Genomic DNA, 14,039 nt, shown 5'->3' with positions numbered 1-14,039 from the left:
TAATTTAGTGGTGATGAAACTCCTGGTTCTGGTCCCTGAACCTGACATTAACCTGCCATGTTGTGACTAACAGAGGGAGCTCTCCGTCAGCTGCACGACCTTGAGAATCTGAGAGCAGCTTTTCATCACAACCTACTTCACGTCCTGACGAGGAGAGCGGAGATCGCTTTCAACACGGTTCACTTAGACTACGGCCGGCAGGAAGTCAGCTGACCAGCAGGGCTCTTCACTTTAAGGATCACTTTTCTTCTTCTTCAGACCAAACATCAGAGTACAAATATGTAGGTGTTAGTTGTTCTGACACAGATACCTGTATCAGAAACACCTGTGACGCAGCCTGACACACAGGACCAAGCGTCGAGTAACTGATGAACGCAGAATAAATCTTGTTTCACCAAAAGGACTTAAAACAGTCGCCTACACAGCAAACAAACCATGTGATGCTGGCAGAGAACAAACGAGCGAGAGCGCTTTGGAGGGGCTGCAGCCCGAGCTGCTGCTAGCGTTAGCTTAGCTTGTTTGTAGCCTGTCTGCTAGTTTTACGGTCAGGATTCCTTCAGAACATCGTTCTCGTGGAATCGTCTCCTGAACTCGTCGTTCAGTCTGACTAAAAGCAGCTTCCCGATCAGCTTCTCTCCGACACTCGACAGACGTGAGTCACACAGGACTCGTGCTCTGTATGTTTGTTCATGTTGGCAGACTTTATGTTCAGGCAGTCAAACAGCAAACAGGTGAACAGCTTTCACCTGCTGGTTGTTTAATCCACGTCATTACAGTTACATATCAAACTCCATCCTGTTTTTAAGCTGCTTCCTGCCTGTCACAGCGCTGGTTTAGAGACATCATCATACACACAGTGACTTCATACCAACAGGTAGCCCCATACCAAGGGCTTATCTGAAGGTTTCCCAAGATTCACTGCGCGTCAATTCTAAGGAGATGGCGGCCTCTGAAGCGGCCGAGGAATACACGAAGAGCTCGAGATGCAAATGTTAAAGAAGGAAAGAGGAAACTTTCAATTATCTTCAGAATAAGAGGGTAAGTGATGTTAGCTATGTTGGCCAGTTAGCCTGTTTGCTACCTGTTGCTAGGCGACAGGAGCAGCATTTTAACAGCTGGTGACACAAACATACAGGGTGGAGCGATATGACACGTCCCGCTGTGGCTAACAGAGAACACAGGGAAGTCAAATGTTGGCAAATCGAGGAAATCCCTCAAAGTGATGCTTCAATCCCAAAAAGAAATCTGTACACAGCGTCTGATCACTGATCAGGGACAGAACTGTACGTCTTCCTTAGAAGGCTGAAAGAACGATCATTGATCATTTCCTCCATCAGTTGATCAGTTACTTTGGTGAAAACGTGGATCAGTGTTTCTCAGAGATGACGTCTTCAAACATCTTGTTTTGTCCACGACCCAAAAACATTCAGTTCACCGTCACAGAGGAGGAAAAAACTGACTTTAAACTTTGACCTTACAATAAGCGTACAGCGACGCGGGGATCACAGACGTGTTGTAGCAGTCAGCTCTAAAGTTAATCAGTTGGTGCATAAAGTCAGTTTGAATATGAGGAACGTAAAACAGTGCAGAGTTCAGATGACGGTCAGTCACGTCTCTGCGGTCGGCCCTGAGGCTCACTGAGATCTGATACGAACAGAATATTGTGATGGCTCCGTGTGAAGCGTCCTCATATAAACTAAAACATCTGACATGATCTCAGAGCCTCCGAGCTGCCGACCAGCTCTTCTCTGAACCATATCTCACTGAGGAATGTTAACGTCCTCCTCGCGGCCTTCCCTTGAACACGCCGAGCTTTCTGCTCCATATTTGATAAACTAAATGGAGGCTGGGACGGTCAGCGCTCTGACACACTGCATGTAGTGCTGATGACGAGCAGCTCTCGTCACGGCTCGAGTCATGTCTCCTCTTCATCAGCTCCTCATGGGGACCATGAAACCTCTGAACGTGCCGAGATCTTTTTTCTGTTTACTTTGAAAGACTTTCGTCGTCGTCTCGTCACAGATGAACAGCTGCCAGACTAAATAAATACCGCTCCATCACCAGAGGAAACTTTAGAACAACACGAGACTAAAGGAGCTGTGCTCTGTGTTTATGACCACTTCAAGGACGACTCGTTCACGTCAGCTCAGAGAATGAGGCTCATGAGAGGATGATGTCATGTTGCTAGTAATAGTTAATAGTTTCATATTGTCAAATGAAAACCTGTTCATGTTTAAATATCCGGTTGTGTCTGTGATGGTTACAGAGCTCCAGTACGACCAGCTGTATGAAGCCTGTAGCTGTTTAATGCTTCAGTCCATCACTGCTGTTGGCACTGGAATGTGAGCCATGTAGCCTCGAGCATCATGTGACCACTGGGAAAGTATTTCACTTCACGTTGTTCTTTGTGTCCATCAGGACAAAGCTGAAGTTAAGCTGCGTTTCCACCTCAGGAACCTCTATCAGGGACAAGAACCTTTACTACAGTACAAGATCTTTGGGGGCGGGGCTTACAGCTTACATCAAGATGCAAAGTACAGTTTTACTGCAGCTGCATCCCAGTGCAGGGCGGAACCCGATCAGCTGCTGTTAGAGCGGGTCGGGAAGTTTGTGGAGAAGTTGGACATTCAACAGACTTTCATCACGTCTGTCAAACTGCTAGCTTCCCTGCACGGCTAACGTTAGCTCGAGAGCGGTGATTATGTGGTGCGTATGTGTGACACGGAGGTCTGCTCTGGATAATTCTGAAGAGACGTGTTCTCGGCCTTTAACACAGAAACTGGTCACAAGTGTTGATATTTTACTTTGTCTTGTTTCTTGTGTCTCAGACAGGACGTCCTCCTTCCTCTCTTCACTCTCACCATATCAGCTTTGTTTTGAAAGCACCAGCTGACGGTTGCTTGTGATACACACGGATGAAAGTTACGTTAACTCAAAAGTCGTGTCAGGCAGAAGACAGAAAAAGTTATAAACATCCTTTTTTTTTGTGCTTATCCAAAACATAATCTGGTCCGTGAGCTCAGAGATCTGCTGCACCCGACTGAGAACCAGCACGTTTGTTTTTCATTCGCTGTGCTCCAACAAATCACGAAGCTGCAGACGACAGCAGACGACAGAGGGAGGAGCTGTCGGGAGTTCAAGAGCATCAAGCTACAATCACAGTCAACAGCAGCACCACTTGGATCTCGTCTTCTTTACTATCAAGTCACACTAATAATGAATTAATAATAATTAAAAAGTCGTTTCATGAGCTGCTCTTTTGTTATTTTGTTGCGCACAAAAATGAGTTGTAAAAAAAACAGCGTTTTCATACATGAAGGAGAATTTCATGTTTGCAGCTTCAGGACGGAAACACTGAAGCAGGCAGCGTTTCAGTGACAGCTTCAGATACTTACATGTGACTAATGTTTAAATCTAGATCATCCAGCCCAGCGAGCTTTGTTCTTTTACACTGTAATGTTGTTCAGAATCTCCAAACACGTTCTGTGCTGCAAAACTAAAATAAAGTGTTGGATAACCAACACCACCGAGAGAGTCGGACGTTTAAACACTAACAAATATGGATTAAAAATCAGGACTGTGTTTTGGAGAATCAATAACTGGTTATCAGGAAAGTGAAGTTCATCGAGATCATCTCACACAACTAATAAAGACACGTCTGTGATAGATCAGCTGATAATGATTAAACACGTCTTTAACAAATGCAACAAGGATTGTTCTGAGTTTCTCATTTAATAAATATTTGAGTCTTTTATAGTCATTTAATTCTGAGACACTTGGAGGAGTCAGCAGCTCCCCCCACAAAGCCCCTCTGATGCTCACTGCTCCCTACGTGAGTGACACATGACGAGAACGGTCTGCTGAGCGGCATCAAAGGACGGCCTTCAGAAAAGCACTCGAGGATATGAAGCTGAAATCAGGGCGGATACAGATTACAGATTTCTGCCTGTCATGAATGTCTTCTATTCATAGCTGCATGTTTACAGTGAAGCCTCACAGTGAGGAGCAGGTCCATCAGAGCCGAGGAGCTGCCGCCGCCAACATGTACTTTATTAAAGATAACCTGCAACAATAAAGGCTTCACCTGCTCAGGTAAACACGCTGCAGGTCGGAGGAGAAACCAGGCGAGGGCAATCGAATCATCTTAAAGAAGGAGCCGTCGTCGGTCACACGCTGCAGTGACCTTCGCACCAAACAAACAGCTGATTCCACCGAAGACGACGTTTGCAGAGGAGAGACTAATCAGTCCAGTCTGCTGCGTGTGCGCCTGGAGGAACGATGCATGATGGGACATGATGGAGGCTCCACAATGTCAGGCTGAGCTGAAGTCACAGACAGGCTGACAGATAAGTAAGATCACATGTGCACGCTAACTCCCAGAACTTTACTGCATCTGTTAAAACACAATGTGTGGCATACTTCTGACACACGTCAAAGCAATGTCTGTTTCTCAGGATGTTTGAGGCTCTTTGGTTCAAGAGGAGCAAAAACAAGTCACTTTAAACACACGGCCAAAAGTAAGCGGACAGCCAGGCACGTATTTTAGGTTCTTTTGGTCCAGGCTGGTTTTGCCCTCCCCTCCCTATTTCCACTTGACTACAGAGCAGGCCTCGTCTGTTCTCTCTGTTAGAACAGTTTCACAGAGACCCAACATTACTTAATGACAGTAACTAAAAATATCTGGGTTTTGAGTTGTTGGTTTGAAAAAAGCATCAACTTGAAGACGTCACTTTGGACTTGGGGAACATTAATATGCTTGTTTCATAATATTTGAAAGGTTTAAAGACCAACAGATTAATGGATTAATAGTTCAGATAATTGGCAGTTTAATCAATAATGACAACAGTCGTTGGTAGCATCCCTGACAGATAGAGGCCGAATCAGTGAAGTCTGAGGTGTTCCTGCATTTTTAGGCTGGACAGAACATTTGACTGCAAGTTCTGCAGTAATACTAATAAAGCACATACTATGATTACAGATGCAACAGGTCCTCATACTCAATGTTTAATTCATAGTATCTTAATTCCTCTAAAGCGACTACAAATGGCAGCCATGTTAAACACCTGACGCCTGGTTACAGCCTGGAATGCACGTTAAAAGTTAGTGTTCAGCCCGGACTGCAGCAAACATCCATTTATTAGACAACAATGTTCTTCTGACTGTGTGGCGACGGTAACGGGATGATCCCTTCCTGTTTCAACATGACAATACCCCTGAGTACAAAAGCAGCTCCACAAAGAGGGACCTGACCTCCACCCCAGCCAGCACAATATCCTCTACTAGTGGAAAACCTTCACACAAGAAAAGCTGCCGTTACAGCTGCACATTAATGCCCACAGTGTTAGAAACACGTGATCAATAATCAAATCAAGGGTCATATTCAGGCGTCCACAAACCTCTGGCTGTGTACCGTCTCAACAAATGAGAGCAGAAAAATCATAGGAGAGAAACACTTCCCAGGGGCCATAAAGTTTACAATGCAAACTCAGAGAACATCCATGAGACACACAGAAACTTTAGTGAGAGAGAATCCACAGGGGAATCACCTGATCAATAACATCTGAAACGGTTCTGTTCCTTTAATAAGTTCAGTGTGAACCTGCAGATGCTGCAGAAACAGAGCCGAGCGGAGGGTTTACAGAGCAGAAGGAGCAGAGAGACGCACATGTTGTCTCTGCCTGCACATGTGCACACTCTGACAGCAAATGTGCACAACACATGACCTGAGACAGTCTGTAGATGATCATGATGGACCGAGGATGTGAGCTGGATTACCGTCCTCTGGAAGCCATGCTGCACATCCTCTGTTATTATGACCCAGACTTATTAATGAGCATGCCCGCCTCGGAGCCATGTGTGTCGGCTTACCTTGTCCAGCTCGTCGTGCAGCTCAGACAGGGTGGGTCTGATCAGCTTCTCCCCCAGCGGGGCTGCTGTCTGCCGGTAGAAGTCGATGTTGGGCACGGCGTCGATGGTGTTGTGTCCGAAAGTCCTCAGGTAGTAGGTGTTGGTGTGGGTGTCGTAGTGATAGTGATGCTGGCCGCCTGTGGATGAATGCAGGCTGGTCTCGCTCATCACTGTGTCCCCGTTCTGTAGCCCCTCCGCCGGTGCTGAGTCCGGAGAGGCCGCGCTCCCCGCTCCGCTCGGATCCGCGAAGTTCACCACCCGAAACCGGCCTTTTGCTTCCTCTCCCCCGGCCCCTGGGTCCGGAACATCTGGCGGAGCGGCGGGAGTGGCCTTATCGCTGGATGGGGCTGTAGTGGAGGCGTCGGAGCTCGGGGACTTGTCCTCGGCGGCGCCCGCTGCCTCCGCCACAAGGTCCACCTGGAAGCGGCTCTGGCTGGGCGTCGGACCAGGCGGCCTCAGCCCCGCATCCGGGGCTAGAAAGTCATATTCAGCCGCGGCGCTCTCTGCCGGCGCGGAAGGCGCGGGGGATGTCGCTGACATGGCACAAAAACAAACGTGAAAGCCGTGTGAGAGGAAGCCACGTTACGGCCCGCTGAACTAACGGGAGGAAGTGTGGAAGCCCGGGAGGAGTCCCGCAACTCGCGCACCACTCGCTTCCTATTTACAGGGAAGAACCGCCGCTGCTCCGGGCAGAAAGCGGCGCGGAGAGACGTGGAGGGTAGCTCGTTAGCTGCTCAGAACATGAGGCGACAAACTTTCAGACACTCTCCTCCTTCCTCTTCCGCGGCAGTAAATCCAAATTCCCCCCGGTGCTGCCGGAGCCTGTGGACTTAATCCGGCTCCCCTCTGGACTGGGTCTCGGGTCTCGGGTCTCTGGCGTGTCGGTGTGTCGGCGTGTCGGTGTTTCGGGGCAGGATGCTGTTGTCGACCTTGCCGCAGCTCCTCCTAGACTCCCTGCGCGTCCCTCTCTGCTATTATACTAACTGCAGTCGACATCACTGAAGGGTGGGCTCCCGCTGTGGCAGGTCTCGCGAGATGTCATCGATCGCGTCTGTTTTTTTCACAGGGGAGGGAAATGTCGCGAGAAGACATCACAATACTCAAGGACGAGGAGGGGAGGGGGTGAAACTCTGCACCACCAACAGGCCGACCATTGTGTGTGCGCTTGCTGTCTGTCTGTCTGTAAGCTTCACGTGGGTAAACTGAGACAAGTGTTTGCTGCCATATGGTGGGCTCTAACAGTTAACACCACCGACTCAGTGTATTCATTGCAAGGGTTAACACTTGTCTTTACTGTTACCCAACCCAAGTTATGATTTATGTCCCACACCTGTGCCTCAGGCCCCCCTCCAGCACAAACAGTATGTTCAGCCCAACAACTGAGCACACATGTGCCCCAGAAACGTAAAGAAACAGCTGTGTTACACGGCTACATGCATAACTGGGTGTAAAAATAGAACACAACAAATCCAAACTGTACATCAGAGCACAACTTCCGTAAGTGTGTTTGTTAAATTCCTCGACAGATAAGAAAGATAACAAGAGTATGAGGAAAAGTGTAGTAAAAGTTACACATGAAACAGACTGAACAAGCGGCTTTAATCCATGTGTTTTAACATGTGAAATAAAACGATGTGAAATGAGAGGCTTGTTATAAATGATCTCCAGAGAATTATCACCTGTATCTGCTGCTAACCTCGACGGTCCTGAGCTTCATAGTGGTTTTCAGCTTGTTGTTTAACTGTTCTGTTTCACTCTCACTGCTTTAATAGTGTCGTTTTCTGCCACAGCAGGAGGCTGTCGTAGAAGAGAAGCCTTTAACTGCTTGTTAACTACCTGCTCAGCAGCAAACAGCAGACACAGTTAGAGACTAGTTGATGAACCCAGCCGAGCATCTGAGTGCTCAAGAGAGAGACATGTCCTTCATCAGCTGGTAGAAGCCAACTTTAAACATCCAGGGGCTGAGGAACAAAGCCAGAGCCTGCAGTTCCTCTGGTGTCCACTTGAGGCTGCCTCCAGCAGTGAGTCAGTCCCCATAGAGCCCCATGTTAAACTTTACAGCAGAAATAAACATGTTTACAGCCTGGTACAAAAAACAGTTTGGGTCTCTATAGCTCATTTCTCTCTTCATGACAACTGTACGGGGAGAATCTTTATACAGCTCACCTGTTATATTAAAATTCTCACCGCTCTTGTGGCTGATTGAGAAATGTTGAATGATGGAGAGCCTGAAACCAACGATACACACTGAGTGTAACTTAATTCTCCATCCTCAGCTTGGTATTGTGTCACTCTACAAAAGTAACTGTTATTTAATGTTACTTTTAACTTTTCCATCATAAAGATAAGAGCAGGAAGCAAGAAACCAGATCTGAAAGGGTTAATTTTATGGAGCCTTTCGGACCAGTGTTTTCCCTGTGCTGATAGATCATTGACCTATTGATCACTCTGACCCTTTAATAATACCTTGTGAGACATCATCGCTCCACTTTGTCCCCACAAATCGAATCTCAGTAATCATGTTTGGCTCTTTGGAGGTAAATTCGATTAGACGAGGGAAGCTGAGCGTCGTGACTAGATTCAGTAACTGCTGGAAAAAGGTCCTGCGGGGGGTCTGTGGGGGCAAAAGTGCACAGCTGTGATACTGAGCATATGGAGCAGTCAGTAACAAATACACGAATTAACAGCAACTATAGCTGGAAACATGATGCCAAGATAGTGATAGCATGTCAGAGACTGATGGCAGAAAGAGAGTGATCCAGGAGTCAGAGCTCTGGCAGAGGTCAAAGGTCGTCCCCTGGTCAGGCATGGAGAATCCAGGCAGTCTTTTCATAAGATGTGCAGCACAAGAGGAAAGGCTCGCTAACGCCGCTCGGTCACTTCGTCCAGCTTCTAGCTCGTTTGATTGCTGCTCTCCCTCTCACCTGTTGGAGGCGGGGCCAACTTTGAAAGGTATTTTTACACACAGAAACAAATCAATCCTACTTATATATGGAACACATTTGCTTCCCTGTAAAATACAATGATAGTGGATAAAGGGTGACGGACAGCACAGGTTCAGTGTTAGCATAGCGCTGCAAATAGGACAGTTATATTCGTCTCTCTGTTTTTTATGTTTTGCTGATGCTGCCACTTCAGGGTCTTTTTTTGTCATTATTGAAATCTAAGTTTTTAAAGACTTTAAAGACTTATCTACAAAAATGATATAACACCGAAGACATCCCAGCCTCTTCTCTTCTCTGGGCCGACGGCCAAGTGAAAGGCCGAACAAGCTCAGAATTACAGGTTCATTCAGATCTCACAATGTTTAATTATGGATGAGTTTTGCTTTTGTCAAAATAAAGCAGAATACCTGTAAAAGACGAGTCATGTCGTCTGTGATCATTAGATTTAAGACCGTGTTTGTTTTCCTTGGAACAATGGAGACTACAGAGTTCACTGTAAAGACAACAAGATGGGAATGAAGTCATGTCATGTTACATATCCAGGCTGCCAACATGTTCTACATGAGTAATTCAGTGAGACAAAGGGAAACATACCTGCTTTTTAAAATGTAATATGAACAAAACAACATAAAGCTCTGGGTCCCAACGTGCAAAAGAAGAGCACGATATCAACACAGGAATGTAATGTTATGTAATCAAAGTCTTTAAAGGAAAAACAAAAAGTTATTTCCAATAACGTGAAGAATGTCAGAATCTTCCACTGAGGATCAAATACCTGAACAGGTGAAACAGATGTTTGTATGTTCTGACCTTTTACAGGAAAATATTTTTTATTCAATCTCCTAAAATAAATAAACGTTCTCTGACATCTTCCCCCCAGTTCATAGTATCCATGTGATACTACTCATTATGCTAAGCTAGCCCGAGCATGTTGTTGATCTGTACATGGTCCACCTACTCGTGTCAGGATGAACCCTTTAGAGGGCCAGGGACAGGGTGGTCTGCAGCCAAGAGTGAAGCTCACGTTTGGTGTTTGAGTGGTGACCCGAGGAATGAGATCGCACACACAAGCGGCTGAAAAGAGTTTCCTCTGCAGGGTGTGAGCAGCTCAGGCGTCCAGGAGGAGCTCAGACTGGAGCGGCTCTGGAATTGAAAGGAGCCTGCTGAGGTGGATCAGGCGTCTGATCAGGATCTTTGCATGAATGTCTATCAGGTAACAGACCCTGTGATGAACCAGAACTCACTGGAGGGATTACCTGAGGAGTCACGTCATGTTTATTTCTGCTGTAAAGTTTAACATGGGGCTCTATGGGGACTGACTCACTGCTGGAGACAGCCTCAAGTGGACACCAGAGGAACTGCAGGTTTCTGCACTTTGACTTCTTTCTCAGGTTTCCGCTTGGCTGCCACGAGGATGGGCCCCAGGTAAGTGGAGAAATGGATTGATATGGCCCTAGGACACATAATTTGGCCACTAATTACCCCACCATCTGTTACCCTGTGGACTCCATGTTACCATCAGGCTCGGTGCTCTCAGACCCACAACCCTAAAGGCTGGAATAACATTTCATTACATACAACTGCTTTACTCCATGTTGCTGCCAGAGTTGTGTAACCGTCTGAAGCTGCCTCCTCCTCGTGACGTCACAAAGGGGACAGTGTTATTTAGTATGTAAATAACTCTAAACCAGGTTTGTTTGTGTGCTCACAAGCACCTTTCTCTGGATAAGCAGCCAATGTTGCTGTTCAAGGAAGGGGTGGGGGCAAAGTTGCTTCCAGCCAATCAGAGCAGGGGCTGTTAAATAGAGGTATTATTACACTAATGACCCACAAACAGCCCCATTAGAGGGTGGGTGTGGACGAGTGGAGACTTCTCCAGGTGAAACTGAACACCTTCAAAGTGTCACAGACGTGTTTCTGACAAACAGGAGTCACAGCAGTGAGTTACTATAAATATACAGTTTATTTTATGGCCCGTTCGTTTGTGATGTTTCTCTCGTTCAAGAGGAAACGGTTAAATGTTTGTGAGGCAAGAAGAAAGAAAACATGTATCATGAGTGGATCCTCTGCTGAGCACGAAGACCTACAGACAGAGACAATCTGCCCGTCAGGTTCTGAACATATACTGTCACAGTTAATGAACTCAGGCAACAGAGGGGAGGACTCAGATGCAGATAAGTAAGAGAAAGGAAGGTCAGGTGGGCAGCCATGGGAGCAGAGAACAAGACGATGATGCTATGCTAAGTTAGCAGAATAGACACAGGCTTAAACTGTGCTGAACGAAAGCAGCAGGTCGGATCAGACTGCCAGTGGAAGAAAGCCCTGAATGTAACATAGTAACTCCTGAAGAGTGCCCAATGAGGCGATGGGACCTCCCTGAGCTCTGTGAGGAGGCAGGCGACAGGGGACACATAGCTGGACCCCAGAGCAGAAGGTCATCAGCAGGAGTTGGTGGTCAGCAATCAGGAGGCTGGTGTCAGGAACCAGCAGGCTGACAGAGGAGGAGCCGTAATGGGACACCCAGCTGGGGTCCAGACAATTTTGTCCCCAGTGTCCATGGAGGCCCCACATTGGTTAGCCATGATGGGTTGATGAAGGGCTCTTGATTGGCTCCTTACAGATGTATGAATGTAACACACATGCTTTTTAAATGGTGTGATCATTTCTAGCCCAGGAAAATTCTTCCAGGTTTCCCATGTCGGCCCCAACACAAAGCCACTTAAAAACCTGTCTAACCAGGTCATGTTTATGTAGGCCCACTCTGAGGTGGCTGGAGAGTGACGGGCAGGAGGCAACTGATGACCCGGCCTTGTCTGAGCAGAGTCAGTTGAAAATGATCCTACTGGGCTTGGTGGGCGTGGGGTTGTGACACTGGATCGCTGAGAAAGCTAAAGCCTGGAGAAAATGTGGGCAATAAGCTCCTCTGGGGACTCCAACATGTGAACGCCCCTGACAAGGGTGGGGCAAAAAAACCATTAAAGATGGCTTCCAGACATCAGGGTTCTCCCTAACCGGGTCCATTAAGAGCCCAAAGGGTTCAGGAGATACAGGATACAGAACCAAGAGATCCAGGCTGGGAACAACGGATGGTGGAGTAGGGCTTAGTGGAGAATGAGGAACAGGTGAGCAGGTGGATGTAGGACTCTGAGGACTCAAGATATAATCCATCCTTACAAACATTTATTCTCCTTTCTCTGAGACAAAGGCAAACACGTATACGTCCACCTGTCTTTGACAGTGCTGTGACCTAGCATGAGATGCTATTTAGGGATATCCTGCTGATATACACAGATATATTCACACTAACACATGTATTCATTACGTTACAGTAGCTGTTAATGCAACAAAACCTGTGTGAGAGAAGAAGTGTCTGTGAGGGGGAACACAGATAATATATGTGAGTAGCACAACTAGCCCGGTGGTATGACATCAGAGCACAGAAATAGAGCTCCTGCTGCTGCCTGACATCCTCCTTCAGGTGTAAAGTTTCCTCTCCTGCAGCAGGGTGTCGTGCTGATCATCACACTGTGACACACTCGCCTGCGTATTCTCTCAGCGGTGTGGAAGGTCAAACCCCCCAGAAACGTTCTTCTTCTCATTAGCCGGTAGGACTGCTAATCCAGTTAATGCTGCTCCTTACAGCTGGAGATCATTACTGAGGCACTCACTCAGGCCTGTGCTGCCTTCACTGACTCTAAACTGTATGACGAGGCATTTCTGCTCCGAGTGTTCGCTCTACTTGAACTCTACTTTTAGCTAAATCTTTTAAAAACTCTTTAAAATCTGTTTTATTTGCAAATAAGAAGGAATTCAGTCTGTAGTCTCCAAGCAGCAAAATGAAGCTAAAGCTGAAGAGCTAAACCTGCAGTTCCTCTGGTGTCCACTTGAGGCTGTCTCCAGCAGTGAGTCAGTCCCCATAGAGCCCCATGTTAAACTTTACAGCAGAAATAAACATGTTTACAGCCTGGTACAAAAAACTGTTTGGGTCTCTATAGCTCATTTCTCTCTTCATGACAACTGTACGGGAGAATCTTTATACAGCTCACCTGTTTACATTATATTAAGGCTTAAAGTGATGCAGCATTAGGGGCGTGGCCTCTTTGAGTGACAGCTGGGAGCTGCTCGCTGTCTGCTTCTGCTTCCTTCAGGGAGCAGTAAGTGTTCACAGTCACCGGCTAATTGTTTAGATCAATATTAATCCTGCATCGTACATAGATGATAAACTGTACGCAATAATTCACTGCATGTCGATCCATCATATCTTTATCTTCATTGCTAAGTACGTTAAACACTACATTCCTTGTGTATCATGACAGCTTTGAGGATGGAAACCTTCAGATAAATGAACTTTGTGTTTGAACTTTCAGGTCTTAAATGATAAAGTGAGTATATAAACATGTTTGGAGCGTTGGAGCGTCAGGACACTTTGTGTGTTTGTCCCTGAGCTTTGTAATAAAAATGTGCGATGACTCAGCAGCTATAAATGTGTACCTGCAGGTGTGAAGCAGTCGCGTCTCTCTGTGTGGAGTCTCTTCCTGTCGAAACAGGAGGATTTTTACTCTAAAGTGGTGTGAATGAGATTAAGAGTACCTGTCAGTCCTACAGTACAGTTGGGACTTCACCTGGATGTACCTGTCTCTTAATAGACTCCTGCCCCCAGCCACAGACGGTGTTTTAACAGACGGATGGAGTGAAAGGAAAGCTCCACATGTTCTGCAGGTTTGTGTTTTTCTGTTGACAGATGCTTTAATTTAGTCTGTTCTCAACAAACATCTGTCTCCCTCTCGTCTCTCTCTCCTCCCCCGTGTGCGCCGACACTCCACATCTCCCTCCTCATTAAGCCCCCCCCGTCATCTCTTAATTAATACGATTAATTTAATCTGAACATCTCAAGCTGCAAACACTTGAAATCCTCAAAGCGAGCTGATATGTGAACATGAAGAACATTTCTGAAGTATGTGAGCTGTTCCTGTCTTGAGTGACTTCAAACACGGACACGTCTTCGTTCTCTGTGTTCGTCTGTGAGGAATGTTACATCACGACCCTGTGCCACCGTTTGCTCTAACTTTGACTCAAAGATCCTTCTTGGACAGTGAATATCAAAGCACAGCAGGATTCAGGAAATGAAAGTGCTTTAACATAGGCTGTAAAGATTACATTCACAGATGATCAGCTGATGGCTGTAGT

At 46.6% G+C, this 14,039-nt stretch overlaps 1 protein-coding gene across 1 annotated transcript in view; it reads right to left on the bottom strand.

The window, feature by feature from the left end:
• slc12a2 (solute carrier family 12 member 2) overlaps positions 1-6,859 on the bottom strand; it is a 67,408-nt gene extending 60,549 nt beyond the window's left edge. Inside the window, exon 1 of the mRNA XM_069677301.1 lies at positions 5,869-6,859. Within this exon, the coding sequence (XP_069533402.1) occupies positions 5,869-6,447 (579 nt within the window). The 5' untranslated portion in view covers positions 6,448-6,859. The remainder of the gene's footprint in view (positions 1-5,868) is intronic.
• Positions 6,860-14,039: the final 7,180 nt, after the last annotated feature.

The sequence above is a fragment of the Semicossyphus pulcher genome, unplaced genomic scaffold (assembly GCF_022749685.1).
Source record: "Semicossyphus pulcher isolate SPU_LCO1_2020_fin unplaced genomic scaffold, fSemPul1.0.p SCAF_28, whole genome shotgun sequence".
Lineage (NCBI taxonomy): Eukaryota > Metazoa > Chordata > Actinopteri > Labriformes > Labridae > Semicossyphus > Semicossyphus pulcher.
Note: the sequence above shows the minus strand (reverse complement) of the source record. Positions and strands in the feature narration are given on the sequence as shown.